The sequence below is a fragment of the Aquarana catesbeiana genome, linkage group LG13, assembly GCF_042186555.1.
Source record: "Aquarana catesbeiana isolate 2022-GZ linkage group LG13, ASM4218655v1, whole genome shotgun sequence".
NCBI lineage: Eukaryota > Metazoa > Chordata > Amphibia > Anura > Ranidae > Aquarana > Aquarana catesbeiana.
In genome coordinates, this window is record NC_133336.1 from 188,183,596 (window position 1) to 188,208,744 (window position 25,149).

The 25,149-nt window shown below is 40.3% G+C and overlaps 1 protein-coding gene across 2 annotated transcripts in view; it reads left to right on the forward strand.

Annotated features, from left to right (window-relative positions):
- The window catches only part of LOC141117311 (nuclear receptor subfamily 2 group F member 5-like), a 61,731-nt gene extending 39,116 nt beyond the window's left edge, over window positions 1-22,615 (forward strand). Inside the window, exons 3-4 of one of the 2 annotated variants that reach the window (XM_073610100.1) lie at window positions 6,675-7,202; window positions 21,410-22,615. In XM_073610100.1, coding sequence (XP_073466201.1) covers window positions 6,675-7,202; window positions 21,410-21,684 — 803 coding nt within the window. In that variant the 3' untranslated portion in view covers window positions 21,685-22,615. The remainder of the gene's footprint in view (window positions 1-6,674; window positions 7,203-21,409) is intronic. The other variant, XM_073610101.1, reaches the window with a different exon arrangement.
- The last annotated feature ends 2,534 nt before the right edge of the window (window positions 22,616-25,149 follow it).

Sequence of the window (25,149 nt, forward strand, 5' to 3'; positions counted from 1 at the left end):
TAGCAGGCGCACGCGCGGCGGCGCAGGCACGCATGACGACGCAGGCGCACACGCGCCCGCTGCACTCCGGGGGTGCCGATGCGCGTAGCCGATGGTCGCGATGACCGCCGGCCACGAGCGATCGCGGGCACGAGAGGCAGAACAGGGACGTGTGTGTGTGTAAACACACAAATCCCAGTTCTGTTCTGTGAGGAGAGACAGATCGTGAGTTCCTATTAGCTAGGAATGACGATCTGTCATCTCCTCTAGGTCAGTCCCCTCCCCCTACAGTTAGAAACACACACTAGGGAACACAGTTAACCCCTTGATCGCCCCCTAGTGTTAACTCCTTTCCTGCCAGTGACATTTTTACAGTAATCAGTGCATTTTTATAGCACTGATCGCTATATAAAAGCCATTGGTCCCAAAAATGTGTCCGCCATAGTGTGGCAGTCCCGATAAAAATTGCAGATTGCCGCCATTACTAGTAAGAAAAAAATAATAAAAATGCTATACATCTATCCCCTATTTTGTAGACGTTATTTTTGCGCAAACCAAATACGCTTATTGCGTTTTTTTTTTTACCAAAAATATGTAGAAGAATACATATCGGCCTAAACTGAGAAAAAGTTGGCTTTTTTTTTTTTTTTAAAAATGGGGATATTTGTTATAGCAAAAAGTACAAAATATTGTGTTTTTTTCAAAATTGTCGCTCTTTTTTTGTTTATAGCGCAAAAAATAACAACAGCAGAGATGATCAAATACCACCAAAAGAAAGCTCTATTTGTGGGAAAAAAGGATGTCCATTTTGTTTGGGTGCAACGTCGTACGACCGCGATATTGTCAGTTAAAGCGCCGCAGTGCCGAATCGCAAAAAATGTCCTGGTCATTCAGCAGCCAAATCTTCCGGGGCTGAAGTGGTTAATTGAAGTTAGAAACTGATTGGTTACTATGCACAGCTGCGCCAGATTCCGTGTGGCCCCGTCTGCCCCAAGGTATGGCATTACCATGCATTGGGATGCATGTGTATTATCTTACTGTGTTGGGGTGCCATCGTAAATGGCAGTGCCCATTGCAGCACCATGTATTTATTTAATACAGGTATTTAATGTAATAAATTCTGACACTTCGCTCCTACATGTAAAAATCATAATTTTTTTGTAGAAAGTTACTCAGAACCCCCAAACATTATATATGTTTTTTTTTTTTTACCAGAGACCCTAGGGAATAAAATGGCGGTAGTTGCAACTTTTTATGTCACATGGTATTTGCTCAGCGATTCTTCAAACGCGTTTTTTTTTTTTTTTTTTAATTAAAAAAAACAAAAAAACAGTAATGTTAGCCCATTTTTTTTGTATAATGCGAAAGATGATGTAACGCGAAGTAAATGGATACCTGACATGTCACGCTTTAACCACTTCCATACAGGGCATTTTCACCCCCTTCCTGCCCAGGCCAATTTTCAGCTTTCAGCGCTGTCGCACTTTGAATAACAATTGCGCGGTCTTACAACACTGTACACAAATGAAATTTTTATCATTTTTTCCCCACAAATAGAGCTTTCTTTTGGTGGTATTTGATCACCTCTGCGGTTTTTATTTGTTGCGCTATAAACAAAACAAAAGTGACAAGTTTGAAAAAAAACACAATATTTTTTACTTTTTGCTATAATAAATATCCATTTTTTCTAAACAAATTTTTTCCTCAGTTTAGGCCGATATGAATTCTTCTACATATTTTTGGTAAAAAATATCGCAATAAGTGTATATTTATTGGTTTGCGCAAAAGTTATAGCGTCTTCAAAATAAGGGGATAGATTTATAGCATTTTTATAATTTTTTTTTTTTTTTACTAGTAATGGCGGCGATCTGCGTTTTTTATCATGACTGCGATATTGCGGCGAACATATCGGACACTTTTGACACATTTTTGGGACCATTCACATTTATACAGCGATCCGTGCTATAAAAATGCACTGATTACTGTATAAATGTGACTGGCAATGAAGGGGTTAACCAGGAGGGGGCGCTGTAGGGTTAATCATGTTGCTAGGGAGTGATTCTAACTGTAGGGGGAGGGGACTTACAAGGGGAGGAGACCGATCGGTGTTCCTCTGTACAAGGAACACACCATCGTTCTCCTCCCATCTGACAGGACGTGGATCTGTGTGTTTACACACAGATCCACGGTCCTGCTCGGTTATCGGGCAATCGCGGGTGCCCGGCGGACATCGCGGCAACCGGGCACGCGCACCGGGACCTGAGTGACGCGGCGCGCGCGCGCCCCCTGGGGGACCTGGAAGGGCCGCCGTCATGTGACGGCGGCCCAGGATAATAGCTGCACCGTCCCGCCGTCATATAACAGTGGGCGGGCAGCAAGTGGTTCAAATTGCGCACATTTGTGGAATGGTGCCATACTTTGGTACTTAAAAATCTCCATAGGCGACGCTTGAAATTTTTTTTACAGGTTACCTGTTTAGAGATACAGAAGAGGTTTCGGACTAGAATTATTGCACGCGGCGATACCTCACATGTTTAATTTGAACGCCGTTTACATATGTGGGCACGTCTTACTACGCGTTTGCTTCTGTGCGCGAGCACGCAGGTACAGGGGGTGCTTTACATTTTTTTATATATATTTTTTTTTTATTCTTTATTTTACTTTTTTACACTTTCTCTTTAAAAAAATATTTTTTGATCACTTTTATTCCAATTACAAGGAATGTAAACACCCCTTGTAATAGGAATAGTGTGTGACAGGTCCTCTTTATGGAGAGATGTGGGAGTCTTATTGACTCTCCTCCAGACTGGAAAGGCTGAGATAAAAAAAAAAAAAAAACTTTCTCGGCCTTTCCAGCCGCATCCCCGGCATTGTTTACTTCCGCCGGCCCGGACGTGACGTCATAGCGTCGCGCCCTGGGCCTCCGAGGGTCATAGAGATGACTGGGGACCATCTGGTCACTGGAAATCTCTATGCTCAACTTTCAGCAGCGACCGATTCGTTCTCCGGTTCGCCGATCACAGGGGCGAGCAGGAAGAAGCATCGGAAAGGATGATCAAGCGGCTGAACTGTGGCTATGACCATTTTTGTTCTTACGGTGCACAAAATCGCTGGCTGAAAAAGATGTTATACCTGGATGATGCCTGCACCCATCATTCAGATATCACCACTGAAAGTCCAGGACGTCATGTGATGGCCTATGGGCGGGAAGTGGTTAAAGAAGTAGTAAACCAGGGATTTTTTTTTTTTTTTAACCTGCAAGGCAAAGTTATAATGTGCTAGTATGCATCACATACTATCACATTATGTGAAACTTACCTTAGAACGAAGCCCTCCAGCGGCGAGCTGACACGACTTCCATCTTTACCCAGTCTTCTTTGAGCATTTGTGGACTTTGGCTGTGTGAGTGGCCGGAGCCACGATGACTACACTCCCGTGCACGCGCGGGGGAGCCGCCGGGCCATGATGACGTCACTCCCGTGCACGCGCGGGGGAGCCGCCATTTTACGGCACAGAACTGGGTGGCCGTTCCTTTAGAGCACTTGCGTCGGTGACGTCGCCAGCTGCATGTACAGTAAATATCTCCTAAACGGCGCACGTTTAGGAGATATTTACAGTACCTATAGATAAGCCTTATTCTAGGCTCACCTATAGGTACAAATCATGCATGGGTGTTTACTCCCACTTTAACCACTTGCCGACCGGCTCCTGTACATATACGTCGTCACTCTCCCGTGCCCTCCGCCGCTTACTGAAGCCGTCGGTACCAGCGGAAGTGATCGGGTCCTGTGTCCTGTTAGGTATGGATACGAGTGAGGGGAAGATGGCCCCCACCCGTCTCCATACCATAGCAGGGCGGAAGTGACGTCAAAACGTCACTTCCGCCCATACGTCTTAAAAGTACATTTTTTTGTTGTCATTTTTTCAAATGACAATTTTTTTTTTTTTTTTTTTTTTTTTTTTTGCATTTAAGTCCAAATATGACATATGAGGTCTTTTTGACCCCAGATCTCATATTTAAGAGATCCTGTCATGCTTTTTTCTATTACAAGGGATGTTTACATTCCTTGTAATAGGAATAAATGTGACCCAATTTAAAAAAAAAAAAAAAGTTTTAAAATCTATAAAATAAAGTAAAATAAATAAGAAAAAACATTTTTTAAAGCGCCCCGTCCCGCCGAGCTCCCGCGCAGAAGCGAACGCATACGTGAGCAGCGCCCGCATATGAAAACAGTGTTCAAACCACACATGTGAGGTATCGCCGCGATCGTTAGAGCGAGAGCAATAATTCTAACCCTAGACCTCCTCTGTAACTCAAAACATGCAACCTGTAGAATTTTTTAAACATCACCTATGGAGATTTTTAAGGGTAAAGGTTTGACGCCATTCCATGAGCGGGCGCAATTTTGAAGAGTGACATGTTGGGTATCAATTTACTCGGCATAACATTATCTTTCACAATATAAAAAAAAAATGGGCTAACTTTACTGTTGTCTTATTTTTTAATTCAAAATAGTGATTTTTTTTCCAAAAAAAGTGCGCTTGTAAGACTGCTGCGCAAATACGGTGTGACAAAAAGTATTGCAACGACCGCCATTTTATTTTCTAGGGTGTTCGAAAAAAAATGTATAATGTTTGGGGGTTCTAAGTAATTTTCTAGCAAAAAAAAATATTTTTAACTTGTAAACACCTGAAGTCTGAAAAACAGGCTCGGTACTTAAGTGGCACTTTTGTTCACATGTAACAATCTTTTTTTTTTTTTTTTTTTTTTTTTTTTTTCTTCCTAGAAAATGACTTAGAACCACCAAACATTATATATATATTTTTAAAAGCAGATGCCCTAGAGAATAAATTGCTAGGTGTTGCAGTTTTTTATATCACACGGTATTTGTGCAATTTTTTAGGAATAAAATTTTTTTTTTTTTCCTTTTTAATGCAAAAAAAAAACACAATACATAACCCAATTTTTTCGTTTCATGTGAAAGATGATGTTACGCCAAGTAAATAGATACCAAACATGTCATGCCTTAAAATTGCACACGCCCCTGCAGCGGCGACAAACAACTTAATGTTACTAGATGAGGCTTTAAAAGCCTTTACAGGTTACCACTTTAGATTTACAGGGGAATTACTGCCCATGATCTGACGTTCGCAGTGATACCTCACATGTTTGGGATGATCGCTGTTTGTATGCTTGCAGGGAACCGGCGCATGCGTTCGCCTATGCGTTTTGCGGTGCGTTTTCAGTTTTGCCAAAATGCACTACAGTCCATTTAACATGATTTCCTATGGGTCACGTTCACATTTGTGCATTTTCAACCGGTGAGTTTTTTAGAAAAGGGTCAGGAACTTTTTTTCCCGCAGCTGGTTGCGTTTTTGGTGTGTTTTCTTATAGGGCAACAGACACCTCCAACAAAAAAATGCAAAACGCATGTGAAGCCCGGGAGCAGACCAACCATACTTACATTTTCGAGTGAAGTTCTGCTTTAATATAGTTAATGGGATAATTTGAAAATAATTAAAGCTAAAAACCAGGCAATTATTTAAATGCATAGATTATTATTATTATACAGGATTTATATAGCGCCAACAGTTTACTCAGCGCTTTACAATATAAAAAGGAGACAATACAGTTATAATACAATAAAATACAAGAGGATTAAGAGGGCCCTGCTTAGAAGAGCTTACAATCTAATACTTATGTAGAAGCTGTTTTACCTGCCAAAGGAGTTTTATTACTGTCCATCCAGTCCTTAGATTTACACAGCCTCCTCACACAGCAGAGCCGGGACACCACTCTTACTGTTACAGTTAAGAATATGGTGGTGTCTCCGCTTCCCTCCCTTCCTGCTGATTGGGCAGTAAAAAAGCAGCAGGAAACTGAAGAAGTCATCTTTCTGCTCACCTGGCTCTCTCCTCTTATTGTGACCTCATTGGCTCCCAGCATTGCCCCTCCCTCTTCACAGGGGATTGCTGATGAGGTTCATATTAGGCCAAATTTAGGTACTAACACTTGATGCATTAACAGAAAAAAAATCATTTTTTTTTTTAAATTGCCAGTGTTATGCCAGCCTTCTGTAGTCATTGGCATAGCACCACTCAGACTAGGAGAGGGAGAGGAAAAACTTTATAAACCATTCAGGCTTTACTGCAATGCCCAGTGCTCTTAATCTGACCCAGGGGTCTCCAAACTTTCTAAACAAAGGGCCAGTTTATTGTCCTTCAGACTTTGGGGGGGCGGACTGTGGCCAGCGTGAGTGGAAATTTTTCTGGCATCACTGGGAGTAACCACCACCACATTTGGTATTAGTTGGAGGAATAATGCCCGATCGTTGGCATCATTGGGAGGAATAATACCCCATTGTTGGTGTCAGTGGGAGAAATGGTGCCCCACTGACGATGTCAGTTGGCAGAATAGTGTATCGGTGGGAGGAATAGTGCCCCAAGGGCCGGATAAAAGTAAGCAAAGAGCTGCATCCGGCCCCCGGGCCGCAGTTTGGTGACCACTAATCTAACCATTGGAGTCTTCTAATTGGGGGAGAGAGAGAGGACAGAAATCCAATCGTTCTTTTGACCATTGATAAAGGCCAGCTAATAGAACAGTGTATTGTCATTACAAAATTTATGTTGTTTTTGTTTTGCGCACAAGTCCTTCCAGACTCGAATAGTGATACTTTCTTTTTTTTCCTTCACAGCAGTTCAACGTGGACGAATGTCTCATCCCCAGACCAGCCCAGGCCAGTATGCGTTGAACAACGTTGACCCTTACAATGGTCATTCGTACTTAACAGGATTTATTTCCTTGCTCCTACGGGCAGAGCCATACCCAACATCCCGCTATGGAGCCCAGTGCCTGCAGCCCAACAATATCATGGGCATTGAGAACATCTGTGAGTTGGCAGCCCGCTTACTCTTCAGTGCCATCGAGTGGGCCAAGAACATACCTTTTTTTCCCGACTTCCAGCTCTCCGACCAGGTCTCCCTTCTCCGTATGACGTGGAGTGAGCTCTTTGTCCTCAATGCCGCCCAGTGTTCTATGCCCCTTCACGTGGCGCCCTTGCTGGCGGCGGCTGGGCTCCATGCCTCACCCATGTCTGCTGATAGAGTGGTGGCTTTCATGGACCATATTCGGGTCTTTCAGGAACAAGTAGAAAAGCTGAAGGCACTTCACGTTGACTCTGCTGAGTACTCCTGCTTGAAAGCTGTGGCATTATTTACACCTGGTAAGTAGACATATTTAGGAATGGTTGTATCTGCTACCTTGAAAAACTAAAAAATTCCATCTATAAAGGTTTTTTTTTCCCATAGTCATGTAAAGTGAGTCCATACATCACAGCTTTTTGTTGTAGCAACATGCTCTTCAATTTCCAATGCCAATCTGTGGTCTTCACCAATTTGTTTGCTCATTGCAACCAACCAGAAGCTTGCATTCTTCTTCTACCATTGGAAAATTGACGATGTGATTGGTTGTTGTACAGCAAAGACACTCTCCTTTGTTTTTTTCCTTTTTGTTCTTCAAGACCCAAAGCACTTACAATCTACACAATAGCCATTTATTTATCATGCGATTAGCACAGTAATTAATTCAAAATCGTGACTGCCAACAAGTAAAAATTAGTTCATCCCTTGAAGTCTGTGCCTGAGTCATAAAAATTCATAATGTTATGCCACTAATCGAATAAATATTGTTAATATAAACTGAGATTTTAAAAGTCTGCCCTAATGAATCCAATAAATTCAGTTGCGAATAGATACTACAAGTCTCAAATGTCCAATGAAAGCGCCAACGCCTTTATTGCACCACTTAATTGTTTTAACTAAGTAAATTCTAACTATAGGTGGGGGTAACACTGCAAGTCCCAGAACATAGCACTCAAGGCTCAAGAATATTTTTTAATTGTAATTTTTGACAATCTCCAAGGGGTTAGCCCAGCCTCTCTAAAACACAGAGGAACCCTTGAAATACATTTCTGGTCTAAAGGAACCCCTACTAAAAATTACTATATCTACAACTCATGATACATTAGTGTGATGGTCAGTGGGAGGAATGCTACTTACACTTGTGGTCATTGAGAAGAATTACCCCCATATAGATAGCTAAAAAGATCAGTGGTATAGGAGGGAACTTATCTGAGAGGCAGGAATTGATTGTTGCTGAAGGAACCCCTAGCAACCTCTGGAGGAACACTGGTTAATTAACTTTGGGTTAGCTGAAAATCGGGAGGGTGATGGTTATGGAGTGGGTATGATTTTGCTAATCCTGCTGCTGTACAGTACTAAGTGGTAGATGAGCCACGTCAAGAGTAGGAGTGAGGGTGGAGAAGCACGTGCTTAGGGTGGTTCAAAGGCAATGGAGGTCAAGATAGAGCTATCTTACCTGAGGAAGCTGACTAATAAGGGTATAATGTATAGGGGTGACCTTTAGTAAGCAGAAAGAAGGCTTCAGGAAAAGAAGAGTCAGACTTTGGAGAGAACACAAAATTGGAAGGAATGTCATGAAAGTTTTAAGGTTACCTATAAATTGAGATGCAGGTGGAGCATAGATCAGGGAAAGACAGTGTACAGCAGGGATATGCAATTAGCGGACCTCCAGCTGTTGCAAAACTACAAGTCCCATCATGCCTCTGCCTCTGGGTGTCATGCTTGTGGCTGTCAGAGTCTTGCTAGGCCTCATGGGACTTGTAGTTCTGCAACAGCTGGAGGTCCGCTAATTGCATACCCCTGGTCTACAGGATAATAAAGTACGTCTGGTCTTGTTGATAGCACACAGCATGAGACTACAGAGAATTTTGTTTCTTAGCAGGATTATTACCCGGTTACCTTGGCAGCTTTTCCGTGTATTCTAACACACATGAAGTGTACACCCGGGGGTTGATTTCAATTTTTGTCCCCATTGGCCTACTGTTTTATGCCAACTTCCTCTATATCTTGCTCACTCAAATATTTTGTGAGCATTGATCATGGCAGTTTTTTTTTTGAACCAGGTTCACTGCACGTCTCATAAAGCCTAGCTCCAGCTCAAAAAATGATTTTTTTTCAGAAAGGGTTGGAACCTCGGGTCCTATTAACGGCAGGAAGTAATGGGAAATCTCAGCAACAGGAACACAGACTAAACAGGTTAGACCTTCAGACAATGTTTTATTGCTGTCTGTGTCTTCTTGTCCTGATGACCAATGCACTCTCCATTTCTTCTATGGGGGTCACAGGGACAAGGAGTAGAGGAAAATCTTCCCAATGTGGTCTCCATATGTCTGTTTTTTATTGCTTTTTGAGTGCCTATCAGGAAGTAAAGGGAAATCTCTTCAATAGGAAAACAGACAAAAACACATCAGTAAAATGTTAGAACTTCAGAAGATGTTTTATTGCTGTCTGTATCTTCTTGTCCTGATGACCGGTGCACTCTTAAGTTTTTCTGTGGGGGTCACAGGGATAAGGAGTAAAGGAAAATCTTTCCAATGTGATCATAGACAAAAATAAAATCTTGGTGAAATTTGTCAGTCTTTCCACACTGAAAAAAATATCCCCCTGACCCTAGGCTAAAAAACTCTTAAAAGCGGATCTTCACCCAACCCCACCCTTGTTTTTTTCTTCCTTTACCTCTCCGGGAGATAGGTTCAGCTCCTCTTATATACTCACCCACCTAGCGGATCCAGTGATGTCCTGCTGAGATCCTTTGATCCCCTGCCACAGCTTGGTCCCATGCCCCCATGCTTCTGATGTCCTGCCGGATGGACATAAAAGCCTAAAGCAAATCTGTCACTTGCCCATAAGGGGCTGGTGATTGCCAACAGAATGAAACCAGAATCTGCTGGATGCTCCTATAGTCCATCATCCTGCTGCCTTTAGAGGAAGATGTGATGGCTGTGCCTTACTCAAGTTGAAGAGAGTCCTGTGACTTCTCTACCCTCTGCCAGAGTTACCCCAAAATTGATAGCGTTAACCCAGAATTCCTATTTTACACATGAGTGCAAAGAAAGATGGATCCTTAAATCTTGTACACATGGGCCAAATATCGGCAATATCAACAGAAACCAGCCGATAATTGGCTCGTGTGTACGGCAACCTGTCCAACAGAAGCCAGTCAAACGTCCAGCTTCTGTTGAAGGGGCATGACCAAAGAATATCTGCCGATCGGCACTCTCAGCTCACCAACATCGGAAAGTTAGTACAGTGAGCTCCTCTCAAGGTCTTCAGTTTTTTTTCGTTCAGCCCGCTGGGTTGAACAGAAAAAGAATGATTGTGTGTACCTAGCTTTTGCAACCATTCATGTGTCAGCCTTTCTTTTCTACTTTCCGAAACTCAATATCTTTTTGGTGGTTGTCGCTCACACAAAACATTTGCCCTTTCCACCATGTTAGTAAATAGATCCTCCTCGGGCCTCATCAACCTATCTCCATATGTCTGGGTCACTTTACCCCAGATGCCTTATGGGAAATAACAACTGCACTTGGTGACAACTGCAGTCACTCGGGTGGCACGCCAAGCTCTTCACCTGTTCTGACCTTCCCAACCCTAGAGCAAATATTGTTGACCGCGTTTATCAGCCGTAGTAAATTACCTCGCGATTTGACCACTCTAGATTAAAAAAGAAAAAAAGAATAGGTATGTGCATTAAGGTATCGTGTTATCACGGTAAACAAAAGGCCCAGTGTGGCTAATCTGAGGCCTTTACTTGGAAATGTCAATGGAGGCCTTGTGCTATGTTTTGAAGCGTGTCGGTGGGAAGAGTAACCCTCCTGTGTCAGGTTTAAGACACTGGTGTCAAGAGCTGAGACGAGGCAGTAACAATCTGCGGGGATGATTTATGGCATGCAGGAGGCCGCTGGCAGAGAGAGGTGCCTGGCGGGTCAGATATGTAATGTCAGGCAGCCATACAGGGGCCCTCCGGTGACATTTCCAGTTGACCTTCAGGGCTCGCAGCTGAGCCGCTCAGTCTTGATGGGTGTCTCTGTTAATTCAGTCGTGCCCACCTGCTCCCCTTACACAAGTGCTGAACGTTGGCATTCCAGTCAGGCCTCCAGCATCTGCGTAAACTATTCTCCAGGCCAAGCTTGGAAAATTTTTATTTACAGAGCCATTTTCTTTTTCAACACATACAAAGCTGTCATCTGGGCACGTCCAACAGAGTCTTATTTCTCCTTTCCAGATTTTTTAAAAATTATTTTTAGAAAAGGAAAGAATTTTTTTTTTCATGTTTAATATTTTTAGCAGGATGACTTGACCACAAGTCTCCTCCTTTGCATTTTGAAAAGAGACGATGGCTTAGGTAGTGTTTTTATTTTTTAATACATCTTGGAAATTTTATCATTTGTCTTTAATTGTGTTTAGGTTTAATGTGTGTTTATGTTCAATACTAGTGTAATAAAAGTTTAGGAAACTGTCAGTCATCAGACTGATCAAACAAGCATCCAGTTGCTACAGACAACCTCTAAATTTTCAATTCCTCCATAAAAATACTATTTACTGAAGCCAAAGTAAAATATTTTTCTAATACTTTAATATTTATTTAATAATAACTTAAATTGATTATGCTATCCCAATAAGTCCCAATTAAAATGTTTTTTTCTAATACTTTTAAAATTATTTAATATAAATAGACTATATGCTACTTACTAAAGTCCAATTAAAATATGTTTTAATAATTATTCATTAATTCATTCATTAATTATAATAATAAATTAAGCTATATACTATTTACTAAAGCCCAATTCAAATATTTTTCTAATACTTTAATAATCATTTAGTAATAATTTAATTTCAGTATGCTATCCCAATTAATCCCAATTCAAATATTTTTTCTAATACTTTAATAATCATTGAAGTATTCTATATGCTACTTGCTGAAGTCCAATTCAAATACGTTTTAATAAATAATAATAAATCATTCATTAATTATTAGTAATTCATTCAGCTGTGTACTATTTACTGAAGCCCAACTAAAATATTTTCCTAATATTTTAATGGGTATTTAATATTAAATTAGTCTGGGTATGCTATCACAATAAATTCCAATTAAAATATTTTTCTAATGCTTTAATAATAATTTAAGTATGCTATGTGCTACTTACTGAAGTCCAATTAAAATGTGTTTTAATAAATAATAATACATCATTAATGAATTATTAATAATTAATTAAGCTATGAACTATTTACTGAAGCCCAACTATAATATTTTCCTAATACATTAATAATTATTTAATAATAGTTTAATTGGAATATGCTATTCCAATAAATCCCAATTTAAATATTTTTCTAATACTTTACTAATAATTTAATTTAAATAGGCTATATGCAACTTTACTTAAGTCCAAATAAATATGTTTTAATAATTGATTATTATTAATTAATTAAGTGATGTTCTATTTACTGAAACCCAACTAAAATATTTTCCTAACACTTAGGTATTTAATAATAAATTACTTTGAATATACTATCCCAATAAATCTCAATTCAAATATTTTTCTAATTCTTTAATAATAATTTAATATAAGTATGCCATGTGCTTCTTACTGAAGTCCAATAAAAATGTGTTTTAATAGATAATAATGAATGATTAATTCATTATTAATAATAAATTAACTAATTAATATTAACATAATAATCGTTTAATCATATAATTTTGGTTACAAAAAAATAAACCTATGCATACATGTATTTTTCTGAGATTTTTCTTCAGACATTGCTTTTCTTTTTGCTTTGCTTTTTTTTTTTTTTTTTTTTTTTTATGAAGAAAAGTGTGCATTCTCATTTTAGCAATTCAAATTCTGATTCTTTGTGTACATTTTTCTAAACAAAGAAAGACTCGACCATTTCTTTGTATACAACATTTAGAATGCCAATTTTTACAGTGTCACCTCATACATTTAGGAATCACAATTTTTTAACCAATCTTGCCATAAAAGACCCTTCCTATACTGATGGTCCCTTCATATGCATCTAATGTACCCCAATTCTTTGTGCAGTGCATGGAATAAAATTTTAATTAGCCACATCTCTAAGCTGACCTAAAATATAACTATAAATATGAAGTAGATTACCTTTAAGGCAGTCCTTGTACAAAAACTTGATTTTCACGACCCTAAGTAGGATCATTTTAAAATCTCCTATGTCCTTATATATAGTATGGTATAGTGTTTTAATCTGTATCCATAATCAAGATTGGCCTTACAAGTGATTAATACCCATTTTATAGTATCCTAGATTTTATTTGTTTTAGTAGCTGCTGCTTAGCTTTGGGTGCTTCCACATAGTTTGCTGTTAACCATTATTCCAAAGTCCTTTTCCAGCTGTTTATCTTTGCTATGCTCCATTAAATGTAAAGGGGACATTGAACACACAGCCAAAGGGCTTAACCTTACATTTGTCAACATTAAATTTCATCTGTCGTTTCACTCCCCATTTTGCCATGTTGTTCATTTTGTAACATCTTATTATCCTTCTAAAATTTAATAATTCTACACGGTTTTGCTTTATAAAAAAATAAATAAATACGGAACTTGTTTCAGTTCCAATTATTCATAAAAATATTGAAAAAAGCTGGACACATAATTGAACCCCTACACTTCTGTCTGTTACCCATTTCCTTACTTAAATAAACATACAGCTCCCCTTTTCTTCTTTGATTTACAATTTATTTTGTACTCTTCTACATCTGCATCACGTCATTATAAGAGCCAGTACTGCATGCTACAGATTGTACACCATACAGAAATTAGGACAACAAGTCTATAGTTTTTCATTTCCAGAATATTACCCTTATAAAGGCAAGACTCCAGTCATACATTCGTGTTGTGGAACTGACTTGCTTAATAGTAAGTCTTAGAAAATAGGATCAGTGAACTTAGTTCCTTTAGAACCCAGAGATGTAATCAGCTCCCCTTTTATTATTTGCTTTTTAGTCTATTTTGTACTCTTCCACGTCTGCACCAAGTTATTTTTGGAACCATTACAGCATGCTTTTCTCATAATCCAGATAGAGTGTTTCCATTACCTAGAAAACTAGTTGTTATATATTCCATCATTCCTGATCTGATGCTGCACCTTTTATTGGAATATATCCAAAAATATATTTTTTGCATATTATCCTTACATAATGAATACCCTACAGAAATTAGACCGCCTATACAAGTCTATAGTTTCTCATTTCCAGAATATTACCCTTCTTATATAAAGGCAAAACAAACAATTTTTACATTGGTCTTGTGGAACTGGCTTGTTTTAAAGTCAGTCTTGGTAAATGTAGTTCCTTTAGAACACAGAGATGTAATCAGCTCCCCTTTTCTTATTTGCTCTTTATTTATTTTTGTACTCTTCCACGCCTGCACCAAGTTATTATGAGAACCAGAACTGCATGCTTTTCTCATAATCCAGATATATCAAATCAAGAGGGCTTCCATTATCTAAAGAAAATAAATTGTTACATACTGCATTATTCTTGATCTGATGCTGCACCCTTTATTGGAATATACCCCAAAATATATATTTTTTACATTTTATCCTTACAAAGTGTACACCCTACAGAAATTAGGCCAGCTATTCAAGTCTATAGTTTCTCAGTTCCAGAATATTACCCTTCTAATATAAAGGCAAGACAGCAGTCATATATTAGTCTTGTGGAAGTTACTTGTCTTAGAAAATTGTATTAGTAAGCTATTCATTGGTGAACCAAGTTCTTTTAGAACACAGAGATGTGATCAGCTCCCCTTTTCTTATTTGCTCTTTATTTTATTTTGTACTCTTCCACGCCTGCACCAGGTTATTATGAGAACTAGGACTGCATGCTTTTCTCATAATCCACATATACCAAATCAAGAGCGCTTCCATTATTTAGAAAATGGATTGTTACATATTGCATCACTCCTGATCTGATGCTGCACCCCTTATTGGAATATACCCCCATTTCCAGAATATTACCATTCTTATATAAAGTTAAGACACCGGTCTTACATTAGTCTTGTGGAACTGACTTGCTTAAAAGTTAGTCTTCGAAAGTATGAATAGTGAGCTATTCATTGGTGAACTAAGTTCCTTTAGAACACAGAGATGTACACAGCTCCCCTTTTCGTATTTGCTCTTTAGTTTTTTTTGTACTCTTCCACATCTGCACCAAGTTATTATGAGAACCAGGACTGCATGCTTTTCCCATAATCCACATATACCAAATCAAGAGTGCTTCCATTATCTAGAGAAAATAAATTGTTACGTACTGCATCACTCCTGATCTGATGCTGCACCCCTTATTGGAATATACCCCCATTTCCAGAATATTACCATTCTTATATAAAGTTAAGACACCGGTCTTACATTAGTCTTGTGGAACTGCCTTGCTTAAAAGTCAGTCTTAGAAAGTATGAATAGTAAGCTATTCATTGGTGAACTAAGTTCCTTTAGAACACAAAGATGTACTCAGCTCCCCTTTTCGTATTTGCTCTTTAGTTTTTTTTTGTACTCTTCCACGTCTGCACCAAGTTATTATGAGAACCAGGACTGCATGCTTTTCCCATAATCCACATATACCAAATCAAGAGCGCTTCCATTTTCTAGAGAAAATAAATTGTTACGTACTGCATCATCCTTTTTATAGGAATATACCCCAAAATATATTTTTTGCATATTATACTTACATAATGTACACCGTACAGAAATTAGGTTGGCTATTCAAGTCTATAGTTTCTTATTTCCAGGATATTACCCTTTTAATTTAAATGAAGGACACCAGTCGTACAGTGCCTTGAAAAAGTATTCATACCCCTTGAAATTTTCCACATTTTGTCATGTTAATACCAAAAATATAAATTTATTTTATTTGGAATTTTTGTAAAAGATCAACACAAAGTGGCACATAATTGTGAAATGGAAGGAAAATGATAAACGGTTTTCAAACTTTTTGTGAAAGTGGCGTACATTTGTATTCAGCCCATTTTACTCCGATACCCCTAACTAAAATCTAGTGGAACCAATTACCTTCAGAAGTCACCTAATTAGTAAAGAGTCCACCTCTGTGTAATTTAATCTGAGTATAAATACAGCTGTTCTGTGAAGCCCTCAGAGGTTTGTTAGAGAACCTTAGTGAACACACTATTTCGGCCGGCTATTCAAGTCTATACTTTCTCATTTCCAGAATATTAACCTTCTAATATAAAGGCAAGACACCAGTCATACATTAATCTCATGGAACTGACTTGCTTAAAAGTAAGTCTTAGAAAATAGGATCAGTAAGCTATTCATTGGTGAACTAAGTTCCTTTAGAACACATAAATGTACTCACTCTGTGTCTGGTAAAGTACAATATTTCCTGGGAATAACTGCAGTTCTTCTTGTGTTAAAAAATGAATATTACATAGGGAAAGCTAGCTACATCTTTCCACCCTAAAAAAAATTGCACCAGAAAAGCACAAAAAGAGGGTGCACAAGCCTAGCGCAATACCTTTATAAACTTTTTATTAATAAAAAGCAAGATGGATGTATACTGACAAACAACTATAAGTCACTAGCGCATCAAAAACAACCAATGTAGCTCAATCCACTGCATATGCTCCCTGTTTCGGGAAAATGCCATCTGGATCAAATTGGCTTACACGTTTCGAGGGAGGGCCCCTCTTCATCAGCGTAAATCAGAGTTAAAAAAAAAAATTGAACAATACGCTAAAGTGGTCAAATTTTATTTTGTCCTCTGTAGTTCTGTTTACTGATTTATCATTTACGGGCCTATATTTGTATATTATTTTAGAACCTATATACTTTGCACTCACTTAGCTTTGCAGAATGTAACTTCTCTCTTTTTATGTATTATTATGCCTATAGCTTTCTTATCTAACCTTATCAACTTCCTTTTATTCCTGGTAGTTTTTTTGTAGGTCATAGACTAGCTTAAGTATTACAAGTATTTTTTCTTTTAATTCCCATTTAGATTTGTGATTTTGTTTTATTGTACATATTATCAGTATGAAAGACAAAATGCCTTATTCATCGAGCTGTGATATCACATATCATGCATATTGACTGAGTTCCAAGTGTTCTTTATAAATCAATCTATAAAGCTATAGCACTGCTTTTTAAATCACCCCCTTAATCATAATTCAGAATATTTACATATATAACACTTTTTAGAGCCCCTGGTCAGTGTATTAAAATTGTATCTAAACCCAAAACTTTTTTTTTCTTTTGTGAAAGTATTAAAACCCACCATTCATTTTCTCTGTGTGTCCTGGGGACGCTGGAAGTAAAGGGAAATCCAAAATTATAGTTTTCACTGGAACAGTTGGTGAAGAAAAATCTTCCAATAGAGATACCTCTTTTGATGACACCCGTCTAAGAGGGGATTTACTATTACATTGGAGAGATTTCTCACTTCCTGTTGTGTCCTCAGAACAGGAAGGAAAGCAAAACAGACAAAAAAAACTTTATTATTCCCTACTCTATCCAAAAATCAAGGTTTAAGTATATTTTATGTTGATCCTGTCCACCTTGTTGGCCTGTAAAACATTACAATACATCAGCTTATCAATTATTAAGGCCCTTTCACATCAGGTCCACTGAAGCTCCATGTGGGTCTATAGGCAGTCTGATGTAATTTGTTTCTATTTACACCTGCCTACTTCAGAGTCCATCCAGCTCCAGAAAAAAAAAATGGAAAAAGATTGTGTCCTTTTCTGTTTTTCTAGACCTAAACAAATTGGATCAAAGGTAGCCTGATGTAAACAAACACAACATTCGGCCAACCATAGAGCCTTCACCGGTCCATCCCCGTCTACTGTCCAAAAAACTGACATTGGTCCAGTTCAGCTCTGATTCAGCAGGGGATCTGCTCATTTAGCGGCTTTGTGTAAAAGGACCCTTGGGGCTCAAGGCCAGCTCCCTTAAATCCACCAACAATGCATCAGCTTATTAAGCCCTTTCATGTGGGCTTTCCAATCAGATCCACCTGTCCATTTTTCAGGCATTTTCCAGGCAGACTTGTCAGAAGCTCCGTGTAGGTCTATTTTCCAACTTGTGTCCAACTTGTGTCCATTTACACCAAGGTAGGCTGATGTAAATGGGCACAATCTCAGGCCACCCATAAAGCCATCACGGGTCCGCCCCTGTCTGCTGTCCAAAAAACTGACATTCGTCCAGTTCAGCTCTGATTTAGCAGGGGATCTGCATATGGATGCCCTACTGAATGGAGCAGAGCAGCTCAGTGTGAAATGGCCCTTGGGGCTCAAGACAAGGTCTCTGAAATTCACCAACAATACATCACCTTATCAAGCCCTTTCACACAGGCTTTCCGATCAGGTCCGCCTTTCCATTTTTTAGGCGTTTTTTGGCAGACCTGATCAGAAGCTTCATGTGGGTCTATGGGCAGGCTGATGTAATGCCTATCACCAAGTCTGTCCAGGTCTGAGAAAAAAAAGAAAAGGACAGCGTCCTGTTCTGTTTCTCGGAACCTAAACGTGAGAAATCAGAGGTAGTTTGCTGTACATTGACACAACATGCAGCCACCCATATTGCCATCACGGGGCCATCCCTGTAAACTGTTCGAAATACTGACGTTCCTCACGTTCAGCCCTGATTCAGCAGGGGGTCTGTTCATGGATCCCCTGCTGAACGGAGCAGAGCAGCTCCATGTGAAAGGGCCCTTGGGGTTTAAGACCAGCTCTCTGAAATCTGCCAACTCTCTGCTAGAGTACCTGAATGCTAAAAGAAGACGTTTGAGGATTAAGCCCACCAACACCCACCCAGTACTGAAGTGTTAGCTGCTTCAGAATAACAATATCCATTATCGCAGCAGTTATTTACTTGCAAGCTATTACGTCCCTGTGATCTTACTGAAGGGTGCTGATGAACAAGGTTTAAAGTGTGAGGAGAGACTCAGTTAAGAGTCTTTGCTCAGTCAACACCAGCTTTGTGGAAACTCTGATTAGCCGTCTGTCAACATCGCTGTCCCCTCGTGCGCTGTCTTAAGACCTACTCTAAGGGCAGGAGTCAATTAATAAACATATATGACGCAGGCCCTCCACCTGCTTGTGTTAATTATTATGTTACCGTACCATACTGCAGAGATAGCAACTAGGGTGTAATGCATTCCTTCCCTCTAAAGGGCTTAAGGTGTAATCTTTGTACCAAGGACAGAAGGCCTTGTGTAGACTGTGTGAACCAAACCAGTGCTGACTTGTAACATACCAAGCAGGACAATGACTTAGGAATTCAGTAGTTACTGCCAGTAGTTACAGTGAGTGGGTAATAACTTAGCACCTCTAGCTAAAGTCCCATACACAACGGGCCGTATGCTGGGCGACATTCAGCCCGTGTGTAAGGCAGCCGGTCCTACAGAAGCCAGACATTTGTCCGGCTTCTGTCGGATAAGCATGCTGGAAAACCAGCAGCCGACTGGCTCCCGATCAGCACTCTCAGCCAATGGCAGAGAGCGCTGATCAGAGTGTTCTCGCGGGTGGGGGGGGGGGCTGTGATTCAACAACCTGTAATGATTTACTCTGAAAGCAGAAAACAATACTATGTTGGTCCTACATAGATCTAATAAAGTAGAACTCCATGGACACCATGCACTAGAGAAGTGGTGATTGATTCTGGGCCTACAAGCAAGCAGGAGGTCTAAATAATAACTTCTGTTGGTTATACATGCAACCAAATGATTGGGAAAGATTACAACTTCTGTCAGGTTTTAATTACTGCCAGTGTCCACTTTGGGGTGATTCACCTTCCTATCCTGTCCAAGGAACAAGAAGAGGAACTCTAAATGTTGACAGATATCCACAGAATAGGAGGTGAAGGGAAATATCTACAAGGGAATATTTGTGTGGTGGCAACTGTCCAGGGGCCAACTTATCTCACGTAGTAACACAGTCAAGTTGAAAAAAGACTCTTATCCATTGAGTTCAACCAAAAGACAAATGAAATAATTTAAAAACCTTCATCCTCAGAACCCTAAATCTACAGTAAATCTACAGTAAATCAAAAGGAAGGCTAAAAAACCCTTATGAAGAGTGGCCCCAGGGGAACAACAGGGAAAAAATCTTTTAAGACAATTGCATACTCCCTGGATCAACAGCTGACGGTGTTTTTTCTTATAAGTATACATAGCCAGTTATAAATTTTGAACATTTAGACAAAATATCCAGCTTTTTTTGAAGCTCCTAGAGAATTCTATTCCACAGTTTCAAAGCTCTTACTGTAAAGCAGGGGTCTCCAAACTTTCTAAACAAATGGCCAGTTTACTGTCCTTCAGACTTTAGGGGGGCCGGACTGTGGACAGTGGGAGTAAAAACATTGCATAGCACCCCTGTAGTCAGGATGAGAAGGAATAGTGGCCAATCATTGGTATTAGTGGGAGGAATAGTGCCCCCATTGTTGGTGTAAGTGGGAGGAATAGTGTTCCATTGTTGGTGTAAGTGGGAGGAATAGTGCCCAATCATTGGTATCAGTTGGATGGATTTTGTGCAGCATCCTTTACTGTCAATGGGAAGAATAGTGCCCCATTGTTGGTGTAAGTTGGAGGAATAGTGCCCAATCATTGGAATCAGTGGGAGGGATAGTGCACCACCGTTGGTGTCAGTGGGAAGAATAGTGCCCCATTGTTGGTATACCTGGGAGGAATAGTGCCCCATCATTGGTATCAGTGGGAGGAATAGTGTCCCATCATTAGTATCAATGGGTGCAATAGTGCCCCATCATTAGTATCAATGGGAGGAATAGTGCCCCATTGTTGGTGGGAGTGGGAGGAATAGTGCCCCATTGTTGATATAAGTGGGAGGAACAGTGCCCCATCATTGGTATCATTAGGAGGAATAGGAATAGTTCCCCATCCTTAGTATCAGTGAGAGGAATAGTGCCCCTTCATTGGTATCAGTGGGAGGAATAGTGCCCCATCATCGGGATCAGTGGAAGGAATAGTGTCCCATCACTGGGATCAGTGGAAGGAATGGTTCACCATCAGTAGTATCAGTGGAAGGAATTGTGCCCCTTCATTGGTATCAGTGGGAGGAATAGTGCCCCATCATTGGGATCAGTGGAAGGAATAATGCCCCATCATTAGCATCAGTGGGAGGAATAATGCTCCATTGTTGGTGTAAGTGGGAAGAATAGTGCCCCATTTTTGGTGCCAGTGGAAGAAATAGTTCCCCATCATTGGGGTCAGAGGGAGGAATAGTGTCTCAAGGGCCAGATAAAGGCAAGCAAAGGGCTGCACCCAGCCCCCAGGCCACAGTTTTGAGACCACTGCTGTAAAGAATCCTATCCATATGTGGAGGTTAAAGCTCTTTTCCTCTAAGCTCCAAGAAAGTTCAGTGCTATGTGCAGAATGGTACTGAATAGAACAACCCCTGTACACTGTTAAAAACCTAAATAAAATGTGTTTGTTTTTAATACTTCACAGTTTTTATTACTGAACATGCATGTATAAAATGTATGTAACTTGTGTCTTGTCGTCTTGTAGATGCAGTAGGACTGTCTGATATCGGTCACGTTGAAAGCATTCAGGAGAAATCCCAATGTGCTCTAGAAGAGTATGTCCGAAACCAGTATCCCAACCAACCAACCCGCTTTGGTCGTCTTCTGCTCCGCCTTCCTTCCTTACGAATCGTCTCAGCACCGGTCATAGAGCAGCTCTTCTTTGTACGTCTAGTAGGAAAGACGCCAATTGAGACTTTGATCCGGGACATGCTTCTTTCTGGGTCAAGCTTTAACTGGCCGTACATGCCTATGCAGTAAAAAGGGTCTTTTCAACCTTTCAGATTTGGTAAAGAGGTGTGTTCACCCTGAAAACTTTCCACGGCAGTCAAGAATAGCAGTCACAAGTTAAAACAGGACTGAAGACCAAGTCAAACACTGAGTGTTATCTTCTTGACCAGTGGGACACTCAGCTGGATGAACATTTCATTTTTCATGGGTTATGAATTTTTTTTTATGAAACTGCATTTTCATACCTGCTGTGAAGGTTGAAGGGTCCAGTTGATGGTCTTTGCTTCCATCTTCAGAAAGCCGCATGGGTGAAGGCCATCAAAGTGTCAAATCAAATCTGAATGAGCATGGTCTTCTGCTTGTGTTTTCGATGCACCTCTGCCACTCAGACAAGTTTTTAAGTGGTAAATACTTATAATAATTTTGCCACAATCCAGCAAGCATTTCCGACGAGAGTACATGCACTTTTCTACAGGAGTTTGCAAGACTTTCCAAAACATGTATGTAGAAGGGTGAGGAGCAAAAGAATCCACGTGTAGACCTTGACAAAAGGAGAGCCGATAAGGACTGCAATTATTTGTAATGAGTTGACACTTGTGAATTTGCTATTTCGTGTAAAAAAGACTGGCTAGCACTGCAATCTTATGACATAAAGCACTGAATCAGCCTTGGCCACTTAATCCCCCATTGGGACATTTGACAAAAGACTATTTATAAAAGAAAACGAGGAGAATGGGCATTTGAGATAAACCTACTGCCTGCTTTTTTCATGACATGACCTGTATATTTTAACCCATCCGTCCCGCAGTTTTTCCTTGCTTTGTCATCATATAAATATGTTTGTAAGATATTTTTTTGGTGTGTGAATTGTGGATATTTTTTTTTTGGTAACCTGGCGGCAAAATATTGTTTATTTTGCTGGTTGACCTGGCTAATTATTAAATACACTATCAGTTATTAATTTTGGAGTATTTGCCTCAGTTTGTACCCTTTTCAATCTGGAATAGTAAATGTTTCCACGCCGTAAATGTACACTTTTCAGGGAAAAGGAACCTCCTGTATAGATGAGGGAATTGAACAATTTGGTGCCAATATTGGCACTCTGAGACACTTACCTTTTTTCCCTCCACCAGTGTCCATGACCCACCCTTACACGAAGGCTGGGTATACACTAGTAAAATTTCAAAAGCAAATTTGTATGAAAATTCTAAGTACACTTAAATGTCTAGAAAAAACAAGAAACCCCCTAACGGGGCTTTAATGCAGCTAATAATATACAATTAAAGATGAAGAGATAGTCAAAAAGTAATTTTGTTGGTACAAAAAAGTATAAAAATAGTAAATTCTGACATTAAAAGTCAAGACATGAACTGGAGTATAAAATTTGATAAAAAGCAGACAATACCCATAACCGGGAACAGTGTACAGTACAATATCACCAAGACAACAAGATCAAAGGTAGTAAAAGACTGACGCGTTTTGACCCTGAGGGTCTTCTTCAGAGGATAGATGACTAACAGCTGTAAGAATGTAAACATGTATCAAAAGATCCTTTAAGACAGCACAAAACAAAAACAATGAATTTGTATGTATGCATAAGCAACTTCATATATTGCATAGTTACCAGTCACAATGCTCCCAATGAGTTTAAATGGCCATTGTTTTTGTTTTGCGCTGTCTTTAAAGATCTTTCGATACATGTTTACATCCTTACAGCTGTTAGTCATCTATCCTCTGAAGAAGACCCTCAGGGTCGAAACGCGCCAGCATTTTACTACCTTTGATCTTGTTGTCTTGGTGATATTGTACTGTACACTTCATCTTTATTTGTATATTATTGGCTGCATTAAAGCCCCGTTAGGGGGTTTCTTGTTTTTTCTATGCATCTTGTGGGGTGCGCAGCCCTTTCGTCTGTACTCCTCTGAGTGTCCCCTTTTTCTACTGTACACTTAAATGTCGTTAAAAAGTAGTTCAAGTTTTCATTTGCTTTTAACATTCGATTTTGGAATGGATGGACTTTACTTTACGAAAAATGTTGAAAAAAATTCTACTAGTGTATATCCAGCTTAAAGCGAAACTTCACCCTTCCTGACAAGTTTCCTCCTTTCCATCCCACCCCCACTCCGCTGCACAGCTAATGGGGGGTGTTCTCTCTTTTTGTTTAAGAACCTTTTTAACAGTATTGATTTCTTCCCGACCCCTCCAGTGTCATTCGCAAAGGCCAGTGGCCTCCACACTGTGGCCGGGGGGCCCTTGGGGCACTGTTCCTCCCACTGATACAAGGCACTATTGCTACCACTGACCCTAACAATAGGGCACTATTCCTACCATTGTCCCCAACACTGGGGCACTATCCGTACCACTGACCACAACACTGGGGCACTATTCCTACCACTGACCACAACACTGAGGCACTATTCCTACCACTGACCTCAACAATGGGGCACTATTCCTACCACTGACCCCAACAATGGGGAATTATTCGCACCACTGACCCCAACAATGTGGCACTGTTTCTACTACTGACCCCAACAATGGGGCACTATTCCTACCACTGACTCCAACAATGGGGCACTATTCCTACCACTGACCCCAACAATGGGACACTATTCCTACCACCAACCCCAAACAATGGGGCACTATATTTACCACTGACCCCAACAATGGGACACTATTCCTACCACTGACCCCAACAATAGGGCACTAGTCCTCCCACTGACGCCAACAGCAGGGCACTTTTCCTCCGACTGACACCAAGAGCAGGACACTATATTTCCCTATGGCAGAAGGAGACTTACAAGTAACCGTGTCGATGTGCAGGCATGGTTCACTGTTGTCACTATCAAGAGTCCTGCCCTGAGCCATGACATGCAGCCATCGCTTGAGAGAGTACATACTGTATGCAAAGAGGCTGCAGAGGATAAGTTTGTAAGGGAGGGATAGGTGGGTGGTGCTCTCTCCATGCTTCCCTCCTCGTTGGGCGCCAAGCAAGGGTCACATGAGAGGCCTACCCCCCCCCCCCAGGGTGAGTTCTTCTGGGCTGTGTTAGGCACTTAAGATAGGGTCACTGCCTTACACATGGGGTACCTTTACTTTTGTGCTGACCACTGTGTACACTTGAACCACAACTGTTCTCCAGGTAACTCTCGGGTCCCCGTGTCAATGTACACCTTCACTGTAGCTTACATTTAGGAGGGACATGCTGAGCCCTGACCACATCTACCCATCCAGCATATCACCGCTGCCTCACTCCCAGTAAGGGTATGGGGTCCTGTGCACCTAGAGCAGACTCTATTTGTGCACTTCCACAACTCTTGCTCTTCCGTACCTGTGCACAGGCTGGAGACCACTGCGGCGCGAGTCTGCTCCCGATCATGGACAGAGTGCCAACAACAACTCCCTCCTGCAAGAGACTATCCTACCTGTCATGGGCACACGCTTCACAACAGGCTGCTGCTAAACCTCAATTACCCTAGGTAACTACTTTTATCTCCA